This window comes from Rhagoletis zephyria, unplaced genomic scaffold (genome assembly GCF_001687245.7).
Source record: "Rhagoletis zephyria isolate East Lansing unplaced genomic scaffold, Rhagoletis_zephyria_1.1 Rzeph_scaffold_00097, whole genome shotgun sequence".
NCBI classification, from domain to species: Eukaryota; Metazoa; Arthropoda; class Insecta; order Diptera; family Tephritidae; genus Rhagoletis; species Rhagoletis zephyria.
The window spans coordinates 186,783-208,990 of record NW_016157181.1 but is presented as its reverse complement, the minus strand read 5'-3'; the positions used below and the strand labels follow the sequence as shown (position 1 = coordinate 208,990).

Genomic DNA, 22,208 nt, shown 5'->3' with positions numbered 1-22,208 from the left:
TGTTTACAGTACGAAATTTCCTTTAGATAAGTTTTTGTCTAGAAATGAATTGTGCCATTTTATTTGTATTTTTATACCCGAGCGCACTTGTGCTCCAGGGTATATTAATTTTGTTCACATAACGGTTGTTTGTAACAGCCAAAACGAATCGAGATAGATATAGACAAATGTATACATAAATGATCAGAATGAAAAGAGAAATCGATTAAGCCATGTCCGTCTGTCCGTCCGTCCGTGTACACGATAACTCGAGCAAAAATTGAGATATCTCAACGAAATTTGGTATGTAGGTTTCCATTTATCCAAGGTAGGTTGGTATTAAAATGGGCGAAATCAGACTTTAACCACGCCCACTTCCCATATAACGGTAATTTCCAGAAATACGAAAACTGCGATATTTTAGTAACTACTGAAGATAATTCACTCAACATTGATATTTAAAATAATTTTCAGACGAAAAATAAGAATATTATAAATTTTTAGAAAATGGGCGTAGCCGCACCCACTTATGGTTACATATGTATATCTTGGTAACCGCTGCACCAATTCCTTCGAAACTTGGCACAGTTGTTAGCCTTGATACAACATACCAAATGACCGAAAATTTTTAAAATCGGACAATAATCACGCCCACATCCCATATAACGGTAATTTAGAGAAACACAAAATCTTCGATAAATCTGTAAATATTAAAGCTAATTTATTCAAAATTGATGCTTGCGACAATTCTTTACCAAGAAATACGTTTATGATAAAATTTTGGAAAATGGGCGTGGCACCGCCCACTTATGATCACATATATGTATCTCGGTAACCGTTCTACCAATTTGTACCAAACTCGGAAATCGGACTAAAATTAGGGCCAATTTTCATACAACGGTAAATTTCAGAAATGCTTGAAACTTCAATATTTCGCATTTAAGGACACTAATTTACTCAAAACTGATACACCCCGGCTTACCATGTTGCGGTAGCTTTCGGAAAGGTGAAAAACACATATTTAATATTTGCGCCGGGTATTTAATGTTCGGCTCCGCCCGAACTTAGACTTTCTTACTCGTTTTGTTAAATATTGTACCTTGCATTTTAAAAAACCTAAAAAACATAATAAAACATTTTTATTAATACAGTATATTCTGTTTAGCTCCATTTAATTCCACTGCAAATGGTTTGGTGCACTTAAGCGAAATGTTTAGCAAAACGGAAACCAAAAACTGTGATTTGTTTTGTTTTAGATTTTAAAACTTGTTTCAATACTGTTTTTCATGAAAGCTTTTTTAAATATTTAATACGAATAAGGCCTCTTTAACACTAGCAGCTACAGGGGCATTATCATATCCGGCCCTATTCCGATTATTGAAATGACACTCGTTCGTCGAAATTTGAGAATTTCATTGACGTTATGAGGCAACCAAAGACATAACCTACTACAAATTTTTATTCCTATTATCCCTTCAATATGACAAAGTATTGAAAACGTGTTAAAATCTGTCGTTAATGTTTTTATTTACGACATAATTCAACGAACGACTGTCGATGGGAACGACTTAGGACAACCAGAATAGGGGTGATTCTTTTGGGTCTTCATCGCCTCTACTGATTTCAGATTAGGGTAATGGCACAGGTTCGCAAAAGGAGTGATATGTTGTAAGCAAAATAAAGTTTGAAAACATTTTAGTGGTGGTAAGAGAAGTATTTTTCGTAAATCGAATAAAACTTACTCAAAAACAGGACTGTTAAACGGAAAGGGGTTGCAAAGCGGAAATGCAGGTAAAAGTTCAAATTTCGTACAAAATCCATTTCATGAAGCAGTATTTTGGCAAAATTTTACGCGTAAGCGGAAAATGCACCTAAGAGAATAGGTAGCTAAACGGAATATACTGTAATTTGTTTTTCTATTGTTATTAAAGAAATCTGTTCAATATATCCATTTATTACAGTTGACGTTTAGATATTTTGAAATAATCTCTCATGTCTTGCTATAAAGTGCCAATACAAATTTACACCAATTTGTCCCATTAAGAGCCGTTTTCTCATCTAACCTTTAATTTACCGGCCACTTTATCGTCTCGATATACGAGCTTTCGTTTTCATCGTTCATCAGCGCATTAATTTCTCGAATCGATAAACTGTGGCTCACCCGATGCAACCTTTAAAATTTGCACCCAACTTTAAATTTTGTTTTGGTTTTGGTTCATGAGTCAGAAATATTAGATATTTCAACCAAGGTTTTGGTTATTGCTAACAGTTGCTCTTGCTCTATATTTGCTTATGTTGCATTGCCAACCTTTGCAATTTTATGACGAATGTAGTGAGGTTTCACTCTCGGAAATGTAGTGAAGTTTCACTATACGGAATAACAAATTTAGTTTAATCGGCAAGGTAAGAAAACGAAAACACTTTAAATTGAGGAACAATTTATCTGCCCTGTTAGTAAAGGCAACTTTACTGCTTACATTAGAAAACGGTCCTAAATATTAAATATCTTCAAAACCGTATATTTTTGAAGAAAATGTATTATAATTGAGTTTAAAGTCAACAAAATTACCTTACATAAGATCTGCTTCAGTTGAAATCTGGAAGGTATTAAATAGCAAAAAAACTAATTTAAAGTGAATAATTCAGTCGAAACTTTTTTAGAACCTTCTTTTACTTCTATTTAAATAAAAGATTTTCAAATATTATTAGAATTAACTTCCACGCCAAAATACCCGTACTTTAGAGATGGCACCCGCCATTAATACTTGGACATCCCTTTCGCCGATCGATTCAGCCTGTTTTCGCCACATTCTGCAGAACTGCGTTATTCTTGAAGCCGTGCATTTGTTTTTTTTTCTAATTTTGATTTCATATGGGCCAATAACGTTCGATCGTTTGCAGCTCTGGGCAATTCGGAGGATTGACCTGTTTTATTACAATGTTGATTCCATTTTGTGTATAAAACTCTTGCGCTTTTTTGCACAATGGCTTGGTGCCAGATCAGTCCTTAGCCAGATTCCGCCTTTCTCTCAATGCTGCAATTTTTCTTGATATTTGAAAATACATTTTGAACCGTCGACCTTCCAACTTTCAGCAATTTTTCTAACCGATATTGGGAGATGTGTGGATTTTGCATGAATTCGTCCAAAATCAATTTTCTTTGCTGAAGTTCTCTGCTCTCCACATCACTTATTTTTAAAGTTACGCATATGAAAATTAACTGTAATAAAAAACAACGATAGCAAAACCAGCACACTAAATAAACGGCTGATCGAGTAGTCCAGACATGGGCACTATTTTGCCCGCGCAGTAGTGAAGGTGCGAGCAAGGGCTAGAAAAAGGGAAAAACAGTTTAAGGGAGGAAGGGCATGAAAAGTTGCGAAAAAACTATTTATATCTCCGCCGACATCATGTTCATCGCAGTACGGCTGCGGCAATACTGACTTTGTGCACCAAACAAAGAGCGTAAATTTTCCTCATATACACAATAAGCCATCGTTCGGACTTGGCTCCGATAGGAGTAGATTTGTTCCGCTTGGTCGAAATAATTTGAAACCTAGTCCTCTACTTCGCTCAACTGTAAATCTGCTCCGTTTTGTTGCATCAACAAATTTACTCTTCAAATAGAAAGGCGGTGGGGCTTTTAATAGCAAATTAAAAGTTATATTTTACCTTTTTATCGACACGACNCTTTTACTTCTATTTAAATAAAAGATTTTCAAATATTATTAGAATTAACTTCCACGCCAAAATACCCGTACTTTAGAGATGGCACCCGCCATTAATACTTGGACATCCCTTTCGCCGATCGATTCAGCCTGTTTTCGCCACATTCTGCAGAACTGCGTTATTCTTGAAGCCGTGCATTTGTTTTTTTTTCTAATTTTGATTTCATATGGGCCAATAACGTTCGATCGTTTGCAGCTCTGGGCAATTCGGAGGATTGACCTGTTTTATTACAATGTTGATTCCATTTTGTGTATAAAACTCTTGCGCTTTTTTGCACAATGGCTTGGTGCCAGATCAGTCCTTAGCCAGATTCCGCCTTTCTCTCAATGCTGCAATTTTTCTTGATATTTGAAAATACATTTTGAACCGTCGACCTTCCAACTTTCAGCAATTTTTCTAACCGATATTGGGAGATGTGTGGATTTTGCATGAATTCGTCCAAAATCAATTTTCTTTGCTGAAGTTCTCTGCTCTCCACATCACTTATTTTTAAAGTTACGCATATGAAAATTAACTGTAATAAAAAACAACGATAGCAAAACCAGCACACTAAATAAACGGCTGATCGAGTAGTCCAGACATGGGCACTATTTTGCCCGCGCAGTAGTGAAGGTGCGAGCAAGGGCTAGAAAAAGGGAAAAACAGTTTAAGGGAGGAAGGGCATGAAAAGTTGCGAAAAAACTATTTATATCTCCGCCGACATCATGTTCATCGCAGTACGGCTGCGGCAATACTGACTTTGTGCACCAAACAAAGAGCGTAAATTTTCCTCATATACACAATAAGCCATCGTTCGGACTTGGCTCCGATAGGAGTAGATTTGTTCCGCTTGGTCGAAATAATTTGAAACCTAGTCCTCTACTTCGCTCAACTGTAAATCTGCTCCGTTTTGTTGCATCAACAAATTTACTCTTCAAATAGAAAGGCGGTGGGGCTTTTAATAGCAAATTAAAAGTTATATTTTACCTTTTTATCGACACGACTGTTACATTGGTGAGCTACAGCACCTTTGCAAATACACTTGAATTCGTGAATAGGCCCTCACAATCACCCGATTTGAACCCGATCGAAAAAGATTGTTCTGTCTAAAGTTCTGTAATTGCGTCGTTGCCCACCGATGTAACAATTGTCCCGGTAAAGCAAGAATGAAATAACTTTTTATAAATTTTAACCAAGGCATTTTAACTTTAATGATAATTGCTCGCTGGGTTATAGGCGCCTTTACACGGGTCGATTTTCTAGTAGATTTTTGTCGTTCAACCAATTTCGACCCGTGTAAATGACATCTCAACCGTAAAATGTAAATGCTTTGGCAAGTCGATTTTCCAGTCTACACTGAGAAAAAAAACGAGTTGTAAGAATAAAAAAAAAATTTATTTGATTACCGTTTAAAAATGTTCGTTTTTAAATCAAGTGAAAATTCTTAACAAAATGGATTTTTTCATTATACATACACTACGTATAATGGAAATATTCAAATCAAATACGTCCGTATTGAAATGAAGCATTTTCACTGCACGGATTCTTTTTCATATGTAATTAAGAAAGCATATGTATACAAAGCATGCAAAGCGGTGACAACACATACATACATACATATGTACATACATGGTACGACATCATGCACTAATCGTGCGCTGTGTGTTGATTCAAACTCAACATTTGAAAACACATTTACATGTATGGCTGTAGCTGAGTGTGCAAAGACGCTTGGGTGGTAGCATGAAGAGCGTCCGGGTTCAATTACCATCAGACGGAACATAAAATTAAATTTTTTCTTCTTAATTTTAATTTCGTATAACGAAAAAGCTTCTGTGCACTTCGCAACGACATATTTTATAACGTACATTCTCAAATTTAAAACGAGTTGGGCTGGTGCTCTTTCATATGCGTATTTCTTTAAATTTAGCACGTTTTTTTAATTCTAAAATTTTTTTCCCTCAGTGTACAGAAATCGACCCTTGTAAAGGCAGCTTTAGCCCCTTCTTTAGTCCTAGAATACAGTGATACGAGGAGAAATGAATTGTTTTTTATAAAGATAAGAAATGCACATCTACTTCGAAAACTTGATTTTTGTTCCCATTTTTGCACTCCGAACCCAGCAAAGAGCGTTCGATGAAGGTCAGCTAGTGATCAGTATTGCCAAGTTTTTTATTTAAAAAAGCACCAAAACATTGAAAATAGTGCAATTTTCCCAAAAAAAAAAACACCAAAATTATGTTTAATGGTATTTTTGCATATAAAGCTGTATGTTGAAATATTTTAAGTAATCACGCAATGCCACTTGTAAATATTTCCAACCATGCGCAGTTAATTAATTTAATCAATTTATTTAGTAAAACGTTTTTGTTTTATTCGTAAAACAATTTGCAAAACTTTACTTGGTTTCTCTAGCGGCTTTATTTTCATGCAATTGCTTACTTTTGTACAAATGCGCACACCCAGCTAATTAGCAGAATATTCTGTGAATTCAGTGATAGAGACTGTGTGAAAATATTGCATTTGGATTACTTGGGATCATATTATCCAGAGGAAAAGCTCGACCAAACACTAACATATGTGTAAGTCAACGGATAAAGTTTTCCGTACTTTTGGAATCAATAAATGAATGAACAAAATAAATACAATGTCACCATAGAATCACGTTTTTATTGTAAAATTACCTTGAAAAGGGCGCCAAAGAACGAAACAAGCGCTAAACTAAAAAATGTTCGCGTTTTAATTCCCTAAACGCACTTAATTTATTGCGAAAGGCACAAAGTTGGCAACATGCAAGAGAGTGTGCGCCTGCTTAAAGAGCGTAAGCATAACATGTGTATGCATGCGAGAGCGTAACAAAGTGAACGCAAAATCATTCAAACGTAATTGGCACACTAAAGCTGAAATTAGTCGAGAACGCAGAACGTATACATAAACGCAGTCTGTATACGCAGAATTTTGTCGATTACTGGAGCCCTCAGTGTTGCTTACTACACTGTTGCCACTCATCAATGCATTTTCATAAACTTACCCTTTCAACTACAATTTTTCGTGCTATAATAGATTTTAGCTAAATATAAACTACTTAGTTTTTAACAAAAACCTTATTCAATAGTAAATTTCAAATATTTTAAACATATTTTGAATACGAACTTATATCTTTTTTACCATCTGTATAACTGACGAAGTGGCAACCATCTAAAGAAGGAGAAATCAGCTGACACGGAAAAATCTAATTTCCGCAGATTTCTGCGCTACGGGCTACAACTACAGAAAAATTATGCGGTGTTGAGTTTTCATTTACATTGCGCTGTGGTAAAACAGATCGTGTCAGCTGACTCGGGTTTACGTACCGGTAGGTTTACGTTCTTGACTAATTTCAGCTTAACACATACTACGTTTATACGCACAGAATAATCGACTTAATTGAAAGCGCATTGACACCGTACACATTTCGCTCTGGTGTTTATACTTACGGCCAGTGTTGCCATTTTAGCCGTTTTCCGGCTAGATTTAGCCGGTTGCGATAGTAAACAGCCGGAGAAATTTCGATTTAGCCGGCAGCCGATTTGTTAGCCGTTTTGCAGAAAAAGTTAGCCGTTTTTAGCCGATTTTGCTATTTACCTTGTTTTCTTAAATTTCAAATATATATATATGTTTCCATTTTTGACTAAGCGACCCAAAATCTGTTAGAAATGGCCTTATCGCGGACAAAATTTTCATGTCGGGCAGGGTTGTATGAAATTGGGCCGATTTCGCTTATTTTTATTTTAAACGAAGAAGAGATTTTCTTCATAAAATGTTTGTTGTAAATGTCTTAATTTTAAGTGTGAAGTTTTATTCGCAAACTTCGAAAATAAAAAATTGTTTCACTGTTAAGACACTTAAGGTGCGTTTGTGTTTGGATATAGTGCCAACAAACAGAATAAATATTACATGTAGATATTGTCTTCCCAGATAGCCATATTCAATTCTGCCTAAATTACAAAACATTATTTTTGCCCACTCCCAAAGGTGTATGGTTAGGGAAAAATTGATATTTTCAAGCACTATGTACTCATATGTATTTTTTAAACAAACTTTTTTGCTGAGAACTTCTTTAAATTCCAAAAACCGAATGCCAACTTGAATTAAAGGAACCAACACTGAAGTGAGTCAAAATGAAAATAAAAGAGCACAAATTTCTATGTAAAGCAAAACTCTCTGGGAATCCTACGAGACATCTGCTGGTCATATGACCGGCCATCCAAATGGGAGGTCTGCAGTCTTTTGGCATCATATTTTACATCAGAATTGAGGGGATTTCTGAAAAATCTGACCAGTTCTTTTGTGTAACTGTGATTTTGCATCCCTTGTCAACATATGGCCTCGGTTGATGTTAACTTTAGGTCGTTGTTTTACTGCCTTAAAATTGAAAGGAAATTTTTACAGCGTTTTTTATGTGTGTTGGTTTCTATTTGAGTGTATTGAGAATCGGTCAGTCTGAAAAGGCCTTGTAGGGAAGACAATAGGTTTGTTCGTCGAAAATCCAGCTAGAATTATCACTCAAAATATCAGATAGTAAGATAGTAAGAATGCTCCCAAATTCTCTCTTATGTAGAGAAACTTGCAATTTTCTGTACGAACGCAAATTTGAAAGTTTTTCTGCCAGCTAGTGTCCACGGTTGCATTTCAAACAAAAGAAATTTGTATAGAATTTTTAAAATTCTTTCAGAGGGGCAAAAAAAAGGGTCTACGGGTATATATCTTGTCAGTCCGACTTTCTTCAACATACGTTTCAATTTCTTTGTCGGTCGGACTGTGGTTGAGATTGCATTCCGATTAAGAATACAGTTTTTTTCCCCGAGTACCTTTCAAATTAATGGAATTAACTAAATTAATTAAGTAAACAAGTATTAACGTACATTTTTCATTTTAAAATCGCTCCAGTGCTTACGACTTTATATCGGCATCAAAGTAACCATCTTCAAAAGCAAACAAAATTAGCAGTTTTCATTTGACATTTTATAAGTTAACATAATGGAAAGTGATAAAAATCTAGTTTTATTCGGCATTATAAAATCGTGGCAAAGAAAAAGAACGATTATTATTAATCAGCTTTTAAATACTGATGCGATTATTTGGAATTTGAGCGGAACAGCTGATCTCCAATTCGCTTTGACTGAGAGCGGTGTTTATACACTCTTTCTAACTGTCTGGGGAAATAAACTACCGATTTGAATTGGAGTGTGAGCCAAAACACTTCGCTCTTTCAAAGCGAATTGAAATTCAGTTTATACATATGTTTTGAATCGCGGCGAAATGAATTAAAGCGACTTATGCATGCGCATAAACGTAGTAACAATCACACTTTCAGCTCGCGTTTACTTGGGGTCAGTGTTGCCATTTTAGTCCTTTTCGGCTAGATTTAGCCGGTTGCGATAGCAAACAGCCGGAGAAATTTCGATTTAGCCGGCAGCCGATTTGTTAGCCGTTTTGCAGAAAAAAATTAGCCGTTTTTAGCCGAATTTGCTATTTGTCTTGTTTTATTAAATTTCAAATATGTATATATGTTTCCATTTCCAGGCAGGGTTGTATGAAATTGGGCCGATTTCGCTTATTTTTATTTTAAACGAAGAAGGGATTTTCTTCATAAAATGTTAGTTATAAACGTCTTAATTTTAAGTGTGAAGTTGTATTCGCAAAGAAATAAATAAGAAAGAAAATAAGAAATTGTTTCACTGTTAAGAGGCTTAAGATTCGTTTGTGTTTGGATATAGTGCCAACAAACAGAATATATATTACATGTAGATATTGTCTTCCCAGATAGCGCGTATTCAATTCTTCCTAAATTACAAAACATCATTTTTGCCCACTCCCAAAGGTTTAAGGTAAGGGAAAAATTGATATTTTCAAGAACTATGTACACATATGTATTTTTTTAAACAAACTTTTTTGTTGAGAACTTATTTAAATTCCAAAAACCGAATGCCAACTTGAATTAAAGGAACCAACACTGAAGTGAGTCAAAATGAAAATAAAAGAGCACAAATTTCTATGTAAAGCAAAACTCTCTGGGAATCCTACGAGACATCTGCCGGTCATCTAAATGGGAGATCTGCAGCCTTTTGGCATCATATTTTACATCAGAATTGAAGGGATTTCTGAAAAATCTGACCAGTTCTTTTGTGTAACTGTGATTTTGCATCCCTTGTCAACATATGGCCTCGGTTGATGTTAACTTAAGGTCGTTGTTTTACTGCCTTAAAATTGAAAGGAAATTTTTACAGCGTTTTTTATGTGTACTGGTTTCTATCTGAGTGTATTGAGAATCGGTCAGTCTGAAAAGGCCTTGTAGGGAAGACAATTATCACTCAAAATATCAGATAGTAATAGTAATAGATAGTTTTTTTTTGCCGAGTACCTTTCAAATCATTGGAATTAACTAAATTAATTAAGTAAACAAGTATTAACTTACATTTTTCATTTTAAAACGCTCCAGTTTGTAGATTTTTAAATTTAACGAACTGGTTTATTCAAATTATCGTCGACAAAAAATCCAACCATGTGCCACAATCATATGTTTTTCCTAATTGCAAATTCTTGCTGGCAAAATTTTTTCCGGCTCGAATTTGTAACTACTCTCCAAGAAATAGTCTTTTTACTCGTGATTTATTTAAATAAAACATGTGAAATTTAGTTGAAACATTTTAGCCGGTTTTATTTGCCAATTTAGCCGGTTCGTCCAAAAAGTTATGGCAACACTGCTTGGGGTAGTGATCACATCTGCTCATATACACTCCTCGTCATTTGAATTGCACACCCTTTCAATCCTTAGTATTTACAGTTTTCCTTTTGTTTATTTAATATATTTTTGTAAATTTTCTTTTCCATTTCCTGGGCAGCATTTTGTATGATTTTTCGTTTTCTTGAGAGCTGGAAACACTTCTTAAAAAAGGTCAACATAGGAGTGTGTCATCCTAATGACCTGCAGTGAATAAGTTACTAATATTTTTAGAAAAATGTCGGATATGCAGTTTTGCAGCCCATTCAATTATAGTGCAATAAAGTGCAAGTTTCAAGTGACTCTAAAATAGCCCTGATTTTTGAAATTTTTTTAAATTTTTTATTGACGGTGCTGCGCATTTTATTTCATATAAAAATTTTGTCGAGCATACTTTGCATGAGAGAAAATGCGCAGCACCATCACCAAAAAAAGTTTCAAAAATCACCGCTATTTTACAGACACTTGAAACTTGCACTTTATTGTACCACTTTGTTGACATTTTTTTAACTTTGTATAAAGTTTTAAAATCGGATGTAATGAATATTAAATAACAAAATTAAAAACGAAAATACTAAGGATTAAAAGGTTGAGCTATTCAAATGACGAAGAGGTATGTGGCGTACGTTTGGGAGAGTGGTACGTTTGGGAGAGTGGGCCGTTTTACTTCAGAATGCGTATGCAGTGGCTCTCATTGGTATATGTGTATTAGTAAGATTCGTTGTCCCCTTCATGTTTGCCCTTGATTTTCCCTTGATCTAGCCCGCGGAATGGGCTCGCTTGCCCGTACGGGTAAATATGCCCATGCCTGGAGTAGTCGATAACAAAGTTGTGCTATGTAGAGTGCTGCCAGATTTCAAATGAAGCAGATCTTATGATGGTAAACTTGTAGGTTTAGATAGAATCGGTCGCAAGCTAAAGCAGAAAAATATAACAATTGTATTTTTACACTAAATGACACATTTCTAGAGGTAAGCTCTTACAAATTTCAGGAAAAAAATCCGCCCATATACAATAAAACCATTCTAATGTACATACATATGTATAAAGATACATCTTCAAACGCCTTGTCTTTATTTATTGCACTTACAGTACTTACAGTAGTTTCCCAAATGATTGAAACATCGTGTAACCTTAACGTATCGTTGAAGGTCGCGGACGTCAACAGAGTCGAGATCGGCTAAACAGCGAAAAGCATGTTCGTTGAAAATAGCAAGTCTTGACCTTGCCAGGGCGGGGCAATGGCAGAGATAGTGTTCTACGCTCTCCCCCTCCTCCTCGTCCCTGCAGGCACGACAGTGTGTAATTATACCGACCACTGTGGTAATAATAGGGCGGTCGGTTGCTTGGTTCTTTCGCCCAACGTTCGTTGGCCAATTTAATGAAGATAGATTTCAATCGGTGCTTACTCGAAGACAGGGGAACGCCTGCATCGAGCGCAGAGTTTGATGAACGTAGTTCAGTTGTCGAGCTTGGACCCGTCCGTAAAGATAGCGGTAGAACCTGGATCTAAGTCCGAGCGGTTTACCCAGTCGCTTCTGTCTGGAATTTTGGTAGAAAACCTATTTTCGAATGTGGACTAATGTAATCCAGCTTGTGTAGGGTTGCTGGAATGGTGCCCAGAATCTTTTTTAGTGGCCGAACCTAAGGTCTCCCCATGTATGAGCTGCATTTAGTCTAGTTACAAATAATTTGATACCTTAGGAAGAGGTGTGCTTTCAGAATAAACTAACTTTTAAATATAAAATATTCTGCGATCTTGAGCGTAATTTTTATTCCAAAAACACCTTAATTGATAAAAATTGATTAAAATACGTCGAAACGATCTAAATCTTTCTATAACTGCTAGTCCTTATAAAACTACATATACCTGTAAAATGCTTCAAAAAATGTGTCTCTAGAAGTGTGTAAAAACCCTGATTTACTGCTTTTAATGATGCTCCTTCTTTTAGTCAGAATATTTCGAGAGTGGTATCAAAGCAACTTTTTTTCGATAAATGTTCTGATAGTTTCTCGTACTTGATTGGAGTCTTCTAAATTCAATGGCGCCCTCAGTTTTACCCTATTGGCTCCACTTTTCGAGATAGCGGTACTTGAAACTTTGCTTAAACTTTAACTATTTAAAAAAAACTCCCTGAGTTTTGAAGATATTTTACTAAAATTTTGCACATATCTGTTTTTTAATATTGCCTTAACTATTCCATAAAATCATCCAAATTGGTTCACTAAAACATCTAGCTCCCATACAACTGATTGATCAGAGCCGTTGTTTTGCGTTATAACTCCTCTAATTAAACAGGTTAAAGTTTGGTATAGGTTCAATTTAATATATAGCACGCATACAATTTATTATTCAGATATGTAGTTAGAGTTAAAGCCAGCATTGCCAGGTTGACGTTTTTAACGTCATTTGGACGTTTTGTAAGTAGAACTAATTTTGAATTATTTTCTTAACAAATCTTTACAAGCTTTTCTTCGCAGCACTTTTCTACAAAAGATATTTATTCTTTGGACAGAGATGACTTAACTATGATGCAAACCAAGCGTACGCGCATTTTTTTGGATTCTTGGACTAAGGATCCCGCGTTCAAAGGCTGGTTTTGTAAACACTTGAGGTTACGAGGCTTATTGCAATGTTTGCAATTGCACATTAAAAGCCAAATCAGGAAGAGTCGATCTATTGCAACACGCATGCTCGCAAAAGCACCAAAAAAGCTGTAGCGGCATAAAAAGTCAGAAAAAAGTAGGCGACTTTTTTAAGACTGCCGTGAAAATGTAATGAACGCAAAAACGGCTGAAATATTGCTATGTTCCTTCTTAGCAGACCGTAAAATTTTGCAGATTTTTTATAATTTTTGCACAAAGTGTGAAATGTGGATTTATATTTTGTTTGTTATATAAAAAGCTAGGGTTTTATGGAAAAATAATAAACATTAAATAAACAAAAGAAAAACAGCCACAATCAAAATGTTGATGACTTAATCAGCTGATCACAACTGTATGTATAAAATGATTTTTATATAACGATCTCAAAGCAGTTTATAATGAATTTTAAATGTGCTCTGTAGAAATGATATTTTAATATACCTTACGTAAATACTTATGTATGTACCTTTGTATACAATAAAAGTTTAATAAGAGCAATTCACTGTGCATACATTTGAAAAAGACGTTTTTGGGTAGGAAATGACGTTTTTTCAGACCAAAAGGGACGTTTTTTCATGCCGAAGACCTGGCAACACTGGTTATAGCGCAAAAACACATATCTGAGTAATCAAATGTATTGGATCTATATGTTAAAGTGAACCCATTTCGATAATTTTAAGGAATAATTAAGGTAATATTAAAAAACTGTTATGTGCAAAATTTTAGTAAAATAACTTCAAAACTGAAGAAGTTATTTATAAAATAGTTAATATTCAATCAAATTTTCAAGTATCGTTATCTCAAAAACCGGAACCAATCTGGTAAAACGGGGCATGCCATTGAATTTAGAGCATCCGAATTAAGTGAGTTCAACTTTCAAAATCATTGCTCAAAGCTTACAACTTGAACAGCGTAATTTGAACCCAGCTTATTCTTTTGTTTTCTATTTCATGTTTATTCCTCGTCTAACTTTTGAAGCACTTGATGAAAATGAATTACACTTATATTAATCGATTTATTAAGAGATTACGAATAAAATGAGATATAAAACATAGGTGTGCTCACAAATTTCAAAATTCAAATATTTTTTTTTGAAAGTGTACCTGTTTTTTAGATTTGCCCATATACAGCGTGGCGACGAATAACTGTTACCCAGGTTTTTTTGAGAAATAAATTTTATTGTTAATTTTCCACAGATTTTACTTTAGTTGTATTAATTAGTTTTTAAATTTTAATCCCTATTTACATTTGCCAGCAGTGTAAACTTTGAAAGAAAAGTTCATTTGGCGCGCAGGTATTCGTCAATTAATTTATTCCATATCTTCTGTAACCATAGGCTAATTTTCTCCGTTTTGAGTCCCTTATACTCCCCCTTCTGTCCAGCATAAGGCTTCATACTCTAAAATCGAATAAACTCGGAACTGGTGACTAGGACGGCCATTCATTCGAACAACCCTTTACAGTTTTTATTTTTTTTTTTTGTAATTTTTTATACGATGCCTAAGAAAAAAAAAAAAAACCTGAAAAAGACTTGCGTGCTAAGTGAACTTTTCTCTCAAAGTTTTACTGCTGGCAAATGGAAATAAGGATTACAATTTAAAAACTAATTAATACAACTAAAGTAAAATCTGTGGAAAATTAACAATAAAATAGTTTTTTCACAAAAGCTATAAAGGACCTTTTTATTTCTCAAAAAAGACCTGGGTAACAGTTATTCGTCGCCACGCTGTATACATATCGTCGTTTAAAGTACAAAACCGCGCATAAAGAAAATGCAAAATCTCGTTAATTTTATAGGAGAGATTAAAACTTGTTTTATTTCAAAACGGTTGTTTCTTTTATCCATAATTATACCTTCTTGTTATGACTAAGTATCGATATTTTAGTATGAATGGATCAGGGCTTTGTGGCAGGAGCTTCCTCCGGTGAGCAAATATCTTTTTTGGCACAAAAGTCAGTGACGAGGTTTTTCAGAACCACGATATGCGGTTGTGTACTTTAAACGGCGATATGTACATATATTGTATGACCGCTGTGGTGTAGTGGTTAGCAGTGAGCCTTACCATTCAGCGGGCCTTGGTTCGAGCCCAGGTTCTGACCAACATCAAAAAATAAAACATAAAAAGGTTTTTTCTAATAGCGGCCTCGGTAGGCAGTATTTCTGTCATGAAACAAAGCTTATGATAAAAATATGTTAGCTCAATAAATAGGGGTAAGCTTACAAAAATTCGCATAAAGCTGAAAAATGGCACGAGTGTTGCGAACACCATTATGAATGAAATGTCAAAGTGCCCATCGATCCCATGTCTGCAAAAATATTTATTCAAGGTCAAAGGTCACATAAATTTCTTTTTGGCATTTTTCAGCCAAATGGTGCGGTTTATCATAAAAATAGGCGAGACTAAAGTGTAGATCATACAATTACCTATAAAAACTGTTGCAACGTTTTTCTTCCTAAGGATTACCATTTCTGAGACATAGTGATTCAAAATTGTTGTAAAAGGTGTGTTCTCCATAGTATGCAAAACATAAGTTTGTGTAGACATTTTTGTATGTATCTCTACTTAGGTACTCATAACTTCTACATTTAATATTCAATTTATATGGGCAGGGCTTTATTGTATTTATGAAAGATCATGCTTTGACGTGCAAGAATCCAAAAGTTGACAGGTTCTTCATATTAATATTTTTTACCGAAAGTATTTTTTTATTTATTTTTTTTAATTATGCAAAATTGTCGATGAATCAATGATTAGCTCCTAAACTACTAATCCGGTTGCAAAATATCGTTTACGTAGAAGATAGTAAATTTAATAAGTTTCACTACTGTGGAAAAAAATTTAAGATTCACCAGCTATACGGTCCAAAATTTGGGTTTAATTTTTAAACCGCGTTGGGACTACTGCCCTTTTAATCTTTTATAGTCAATAGTTTTAAGCAATTTTTAATATCCCTGCAGGGAAAGCTACTAGTTATGAACTAGAATTCTACCGGTTTGCGTTTCAGCCGAACTAGTTCACGTTTTATCCTTTTTCAATGTTAGCGACTGGTATTTTTAACATTGCGATGTCCTACGAGATGTCAATTGTGAGGCTATGCATCAGCAACTACTAGTATAAATACTAGTAGTATCATATCAGTTGATGAGATAGTCTGCCAATTCATGCCCCGTGAAAAGCATAAGTGTGCCTTTTTGCTCGCGACGCTCCAACAGTCACAATGGGCGACAGAGCAGAGCACTCGCATGGTTAGCCTGAGGTCCCAGGTTCAAATCCTGGCACAGGGAAAATTTTTTTTATTTTCAATTTTTATTTTATTTTTATTTTTAATAAATTTATTTTTTTGTTTATGCTGTTTATTGTAATTTTTAAATTTACTAAAAAAATATTTTTGTTTAATTTCTTTGTTTTTATATTTCTTTCTAAATGTTTTTTTTGCAATGCAATTCGATTTTCGAATTTGTTATTTATTTATAAATTGAATAAATTATTTTTACTTACATTTATTTAACTTTAAAAATCTTAACCACCTCCAAGCGGCCTCGAACCTGCGATTTCAGAACCAGAACCAGCAGTCTTCACGTGACGCCACAGCCGACATTGGTGAGAAAAGCAATTAATTGCGTTTTATTTTTGGCTTTGGCACTTCAAAGGCAGATGTCGCTGATCGCCTAAGTTCTTTGAGATTGTCGAACTGGTAGGCACATACACTGGTTTGGCTTTTCACTGCAGGGATATTCTGGTTTAAATTTTAGTCCAAAAAGTTCGTGGTATAAAAATCAAACCAAAATGTTTTAATTATAATTTCATATATAGAAAATTTGGTTTGGTTATTGATTCAAACTGAACATACTCGTATGAAAGCACATTTACATGCGTGGCTGTAGCTGAGTGTGCAAAGATGATTGATACAATTGGTTGCTACCAAGTTTACCGGGTTCAATCCCCATCGGACGGAGCATGAAATTTAAGATTTTTTATTCTTTATTATGAAAATGTTTGGGTTTAAAATTTAAACCGAACTGCTTAAATTCTAAACCCAAGATATGTTCTCTCTTTTTTTATACCCGAGCGCACTTGTGCACAAGGGTATTATAACTTTGTTCACATAACGGTTGTTTGTAACAGGCAAAACGAATCGAGATAGATATAGACAAATGTATACATAAATGATCAGGATGAAAAGAGAAATCGATTAAGCGGTGACTGTCTGTCCGTCCGTCTGTCCGTCTGTGCACACGATAACTCGAGTAAAAATTAAGATATCTTAACGAAACTTGGTACGTGTACTTCTTTCGGGCGTAGGACGGATGGTATTGAAAATAGGCAAAATCGGACAATAGCCACGCCTACCTCCCATATAACGGTAATTTTCAGAAATACGAAAACTGCGATATTTTAGTAACTACTGAAGATTATTCACTCAAAATTGATATTTGCAATAACTTTTAGACGAAAAATAAGAATATTATAAATTTTTGAAAAATGGGCGTAGCCACGCCCACTTATGGTTACATGTGTATATCTTGGCAACCGCTGCACCGATTTCTTCCAGACTTGGCACAGTTATTGGCCTTGGTACCAGGATAACATTTTGGAAAATGGGCGTGGCACCGCCCACTTATGATCACATATATGTATCTCGGTAACCGTTCCACCAATTTGTACCAAACTCGGTATGGTTATTGTGCTTGCCACATAAAAGCAAAACGTTCAAAATTACTGAAATCGGACTAAAATTACGGCTTTTCATATAACGGTAAATTTTAGAAATGCTTGAAACGTCAATATTTCGAAATTTAAGGACGCTTATTTATTCAAAATTGATACACCCCGGCTTACCATGTAGCGGTAGCTTTCGGAAAGGTGAAAAGCCATATATGTAATACTTGCGCCGGGTATTTAATGTTCGGCCCCGCCCGAACTTAGACTTTCTTACTTGTTAAACTTGGAAGGTTTGTATTTGAAACTGAATTTAGTTTGGTCATATATGTAGTACAAAGAGTTTAAAATTAAAACCTAAATTTTGAACAGTATATGTACATATATAAAAAAAATGCACCGCGGCGATCACTTCCAATGGTATTATTTTTTTTCTGCAATATTATTTAGTTAAATAGGACTACAATAAGTCGTGCAGTAGGCCTACCCGGGAAGACAGGTTAAAAAACGTAACAAAAACATTACCCCACAAGTACAGTGTAAATAAAATTGTGCATATTTTCGAGAACACAATTTTTTGAATCGCTATATCTCAGATATGGTAATCCTTAGGCAGAAAAATGTTATGACCGTTTTTATAGATAATTGCATAATCTACACTTTTGTATCACCTATTTTTGTGATAAACGTTACCATTTTGCCGAAAAATGCAAAGATTAAATTTATGTGACCTTGAATATATTTGTTTGAAGACGTGAGATTGATGGGGACTTTTGACATTTCATTTATAATGGTATTTGCAACAGTCGTATCAGCCTTATGCGAATTATTGTAACCTTGAATGTCTAACTTGACCGGGCTATATGTACATATGTACGTACCCCTATGAACCGAGTGTAGTAGAGATCAATAAACGATTACTGAGTGTATAGTAGTTTAGCCGATTGTGACTATTTTAAATATTAGCCTACCTCGGAACTGGGGCAATATACTTGCCAAGTTTCAGTAAAATACATACCATAATAGATTGGCGCTTATACATGAGTTAGTGTTTGGCCGAGTTTCTTTTCCGATTTGGGGCGAGCGCCTTGATGTTGCCACACAAACGGCGACATACATATAACTTTTAATTAGATTTGTAATGGGCAGCGGGTTGATTTTTCTCTTTATTCGGAACATTTGCATGCACATTTGTCTATACATATTTATTAAATATGTTCAAATCCTTTCTGTTTGCGTATGAATTGTACTATCACTTTTAAATCACCAACTTTTTCGCATAATAATATTGCACATTTTTATCAAATATGTACTTGCGCATAATTTATTATTTTTCCATTACCTCTGTAAGTATTCACCATCGCGAATACAAATGGGAATTATGTATAAAAAATAAGGAATGCATACGCTTAGGCTATTCACTCTTTGAATAAGCGTATTTCTTTTAGTTAGCTTCTATCGTTCACTTCATTCCATTCGTTATTCTTCCGTTTCCAAAATGTGTATGGCCTTCAACTTAAGACATACGTATCTACGTACATGTAAATAAGTAGTATTTCTTTTTGACTGTGGTGCTGCAAATGGCAGTAGCCTTGGTATTGTGCTGCACTTTTATATTTATAACTGCTTATTATTATAAATCACAGGAAATCGTCATTATTAAAGCTGAAGGCGAACGGCTGGGAATGCACATTAAGGGCGGTCTTAATGGCCAACGTGGCAATCCAGTTGATCCCACCGATGAGGGCGTTTTTGTGTCAAAAATTAATTCAGTCGGTGCAGCAAGGCGTGACGGAAGGCTGAAGGTATGTATTGTGTTGTCATAAGAAATGTGGAGCAACAGTTTTCAATGAGTCAGAGAGTTTTCAAAAAGTCATTTGTTTACGAAAATAGGCGCAAAATCGAAATTATGTAATTTGAGATTCCAAAATGATTTGTGACTGCGTTTCCATTGCTAAATCTTTTTATTTACGTAGATTTGTTAATTTTCATTTGAACTAATTGTTGGTCTTTGTTACTGTGCTTGCTTTAGGTTGGCATGCGATTACTGGAAGTCAATGGGAATTCACTGTTGGGAGCCTCGCATCAGGATGCCGTGAACATTCTGCGTAATGCTGGCAACGAAATTCATATGATCGTGTGTAAAGGCTACGACAAATCCAATTTAATTCATTCCATTGGTGCAGCCGGGGGTATGAGCACTGGCTTCCCCGCGCCAAGCAGTCGGCATGGTATGTATGCAACAAGAGGTGCTATGTTATACCAAATTAAAACGCTAATCTACTCGTACATTTCATATGAATAACGCCCGTATCTTTATTTTCGAAAAAATATATATATTAATGCGAAAATAAAGGAATTACTGGTACTATGTGTACTTGTTTTACACCCCGCTACTAAATGCCATGGTTTAACAAAAACCAGGTAAATCCAAATTTCTAACTTTGTACAAAAATTAGAAAAATTCAAAAAAGGTGCAGACCGTCCATATGCTAGTTTAAAGTATCTACAAAATGCCGTTGATTTTTGACAATTTTCTTTTTGCTGGCGGTGTCACGCACTGTTTTCCATACACAGTTACTATGATCGACAATTTTTTTTTGTATGGAAGAAAATAGATAATAACACCGCCGAAAAAAAAATTCGAAACTCAATGCGAAATCTTAGCCTCTTGAGGCACTATTACTTAAATTTAATGGGGTACAACCAGGGCTGCCAACTGTCCTTCGCTATGAGGTGCCATATTGAGGATAAAAAAGTGCCAAAATGTGCCAAATAGAAAAATTAACGGGCCAAAAAAGGTGCCATCCTTTGTAATCCCTCCCATTTAGCAATAAAATAAGAAACACATTTCTAAAACATAAGTCCAATGCCAAAATAAGATAAACCAGTTGAATAACCTTTAGAAATTAGACAATTTTAGTTGAGAAAAAGAAGTAGACACCAAGGATTTCACTTTTTAAGTCCCGAAAATCCCGGGATTATTTGCCAAGAATCCCGGGACATTCGGGATTGGTAATTTGCAATAGTGGCAATAATAGAATGCCTTATGTTGAACAGTTTTCGCTATATTTCTTTTGTTTAATATTTAATATTTTTTTTTATATGTGAGACATTCTTTTTAATATCGGACATCAAATTTGATGTCACACTTTCGATTAACTTAAAAATTTTTGTTAGGTTTGCAAATCGATAAATAAAGAAACCACAATATATAAATATGGATATCAAAATCGATAAATATCGATAACAAAATCGATAAATATTGATACCCAAATCGATAAATATCGATATCAAAATCGATAAATATCGAAAAAATCTATAAGAAAATCTACAAATATCAATAGCAATATCGATAACAAAATCGATAAATATGGATAACCAAATAGATAAATATCGATAGTTATCGATAACAAAATCGATTTTGTTATCGATATTTACCTATTTGGTTATCGATATTTATCTATTTTGTTATCGATATTGCTATCGATATTTGTAGATTTTGTTATAGATTTTTTTTTCGATATTTATCTATTTTGTTATCGATATTTATCTATTTGGATATCGATACTAATCGATATTGCTATCGATATTTGTAAATTTTGTTATAGATTTTTTTTTGATATTTATCGATTTTATTATCGATATTTATCGATTTGGGTATCAATGTTTATCGATTTTGTTATCGATATTTATCGATTTTGTTATCGATATTTATCGATTTTGTTATCCATATTTATAGATTGTGGTATCTATATTTATCGATTTTGTTATTGATATTTATCGATTTTGTTATGGATATTTTTATCGATTTTGTTATCGATATTTTTATCGATTTTGCCATCGAAATTTTCATCAAATTTTTCATCGATTTTGTTATCGATATTTATATATTTGGTTATCGATATTTATCGATTTTGTTATCGATATTGCTATCGATATTTGTAGATTTTGTTATAGATTTTTTCGATATTTATCGATTTTGTTATCGATATTTATCGATTTGGGTATCGATATTTGTAAATTTTGTTATAGATTTTTTTTGATATTTATCGATTTTATTATCGATATTTATCGATTTGGGTATCAATGTTTATCAATTTTCTTATTGATATTTACCGATTTTGTTATCGATATTTATCGATTTTGTTATCCATATTTATAGATTGTGGTATCTATATTTATCGATTTTGTTCTTCATATTTATCGATTTTGTTATGGATATTTTTATCGATTTTGTTATCGATATTTTTATCGATTTTGTTATGGATATTTTTATCGATATAATAGATTTTGCTACCAATATTATTATTAATTATTTTGCCATCGAAACTTTTATCGAATTTTTCATCGATTTTGTTATCGATATTTTAATCGGTTTTGTTATCGATATTTTATTGGGTGTTACTATCGATAGAGTATAAAGATAAAAATGAAGATAAAGGAAAACA

The 22,208-nt window shown here is 34.2% G+C and overlaps 1 protein-coding gene across 9 annotated transcripts in view; it reads left to right on the top strand.

Annotated features, from left to right (window-relative positions):
- LOC108376139 (scribble planar cell polarity protein) overlaps positions 1-22,208 on the top strand; it is a 483,715-nt gene that overhangs the window by 314,774 nt on the left and 146,733 nt on the right. For all 9 annotated transcript variants that reach the window (XM_017632340.1, XM_017632355.1, XM_017632348.1 and 6 more), the window contains 2 exons: positions 19,404-19,562; positions 19,790-19,988. In XM_017632340.1, the coding sequence (XP_017487829.1) occupies positions 19,404-19,562; positions 19,790-19,988 (358 nt within the window). The remainder of the gene's footprint in view (positions 1-19,403; positions 19,563-19,789; positions 19,989-22,208) is intronic.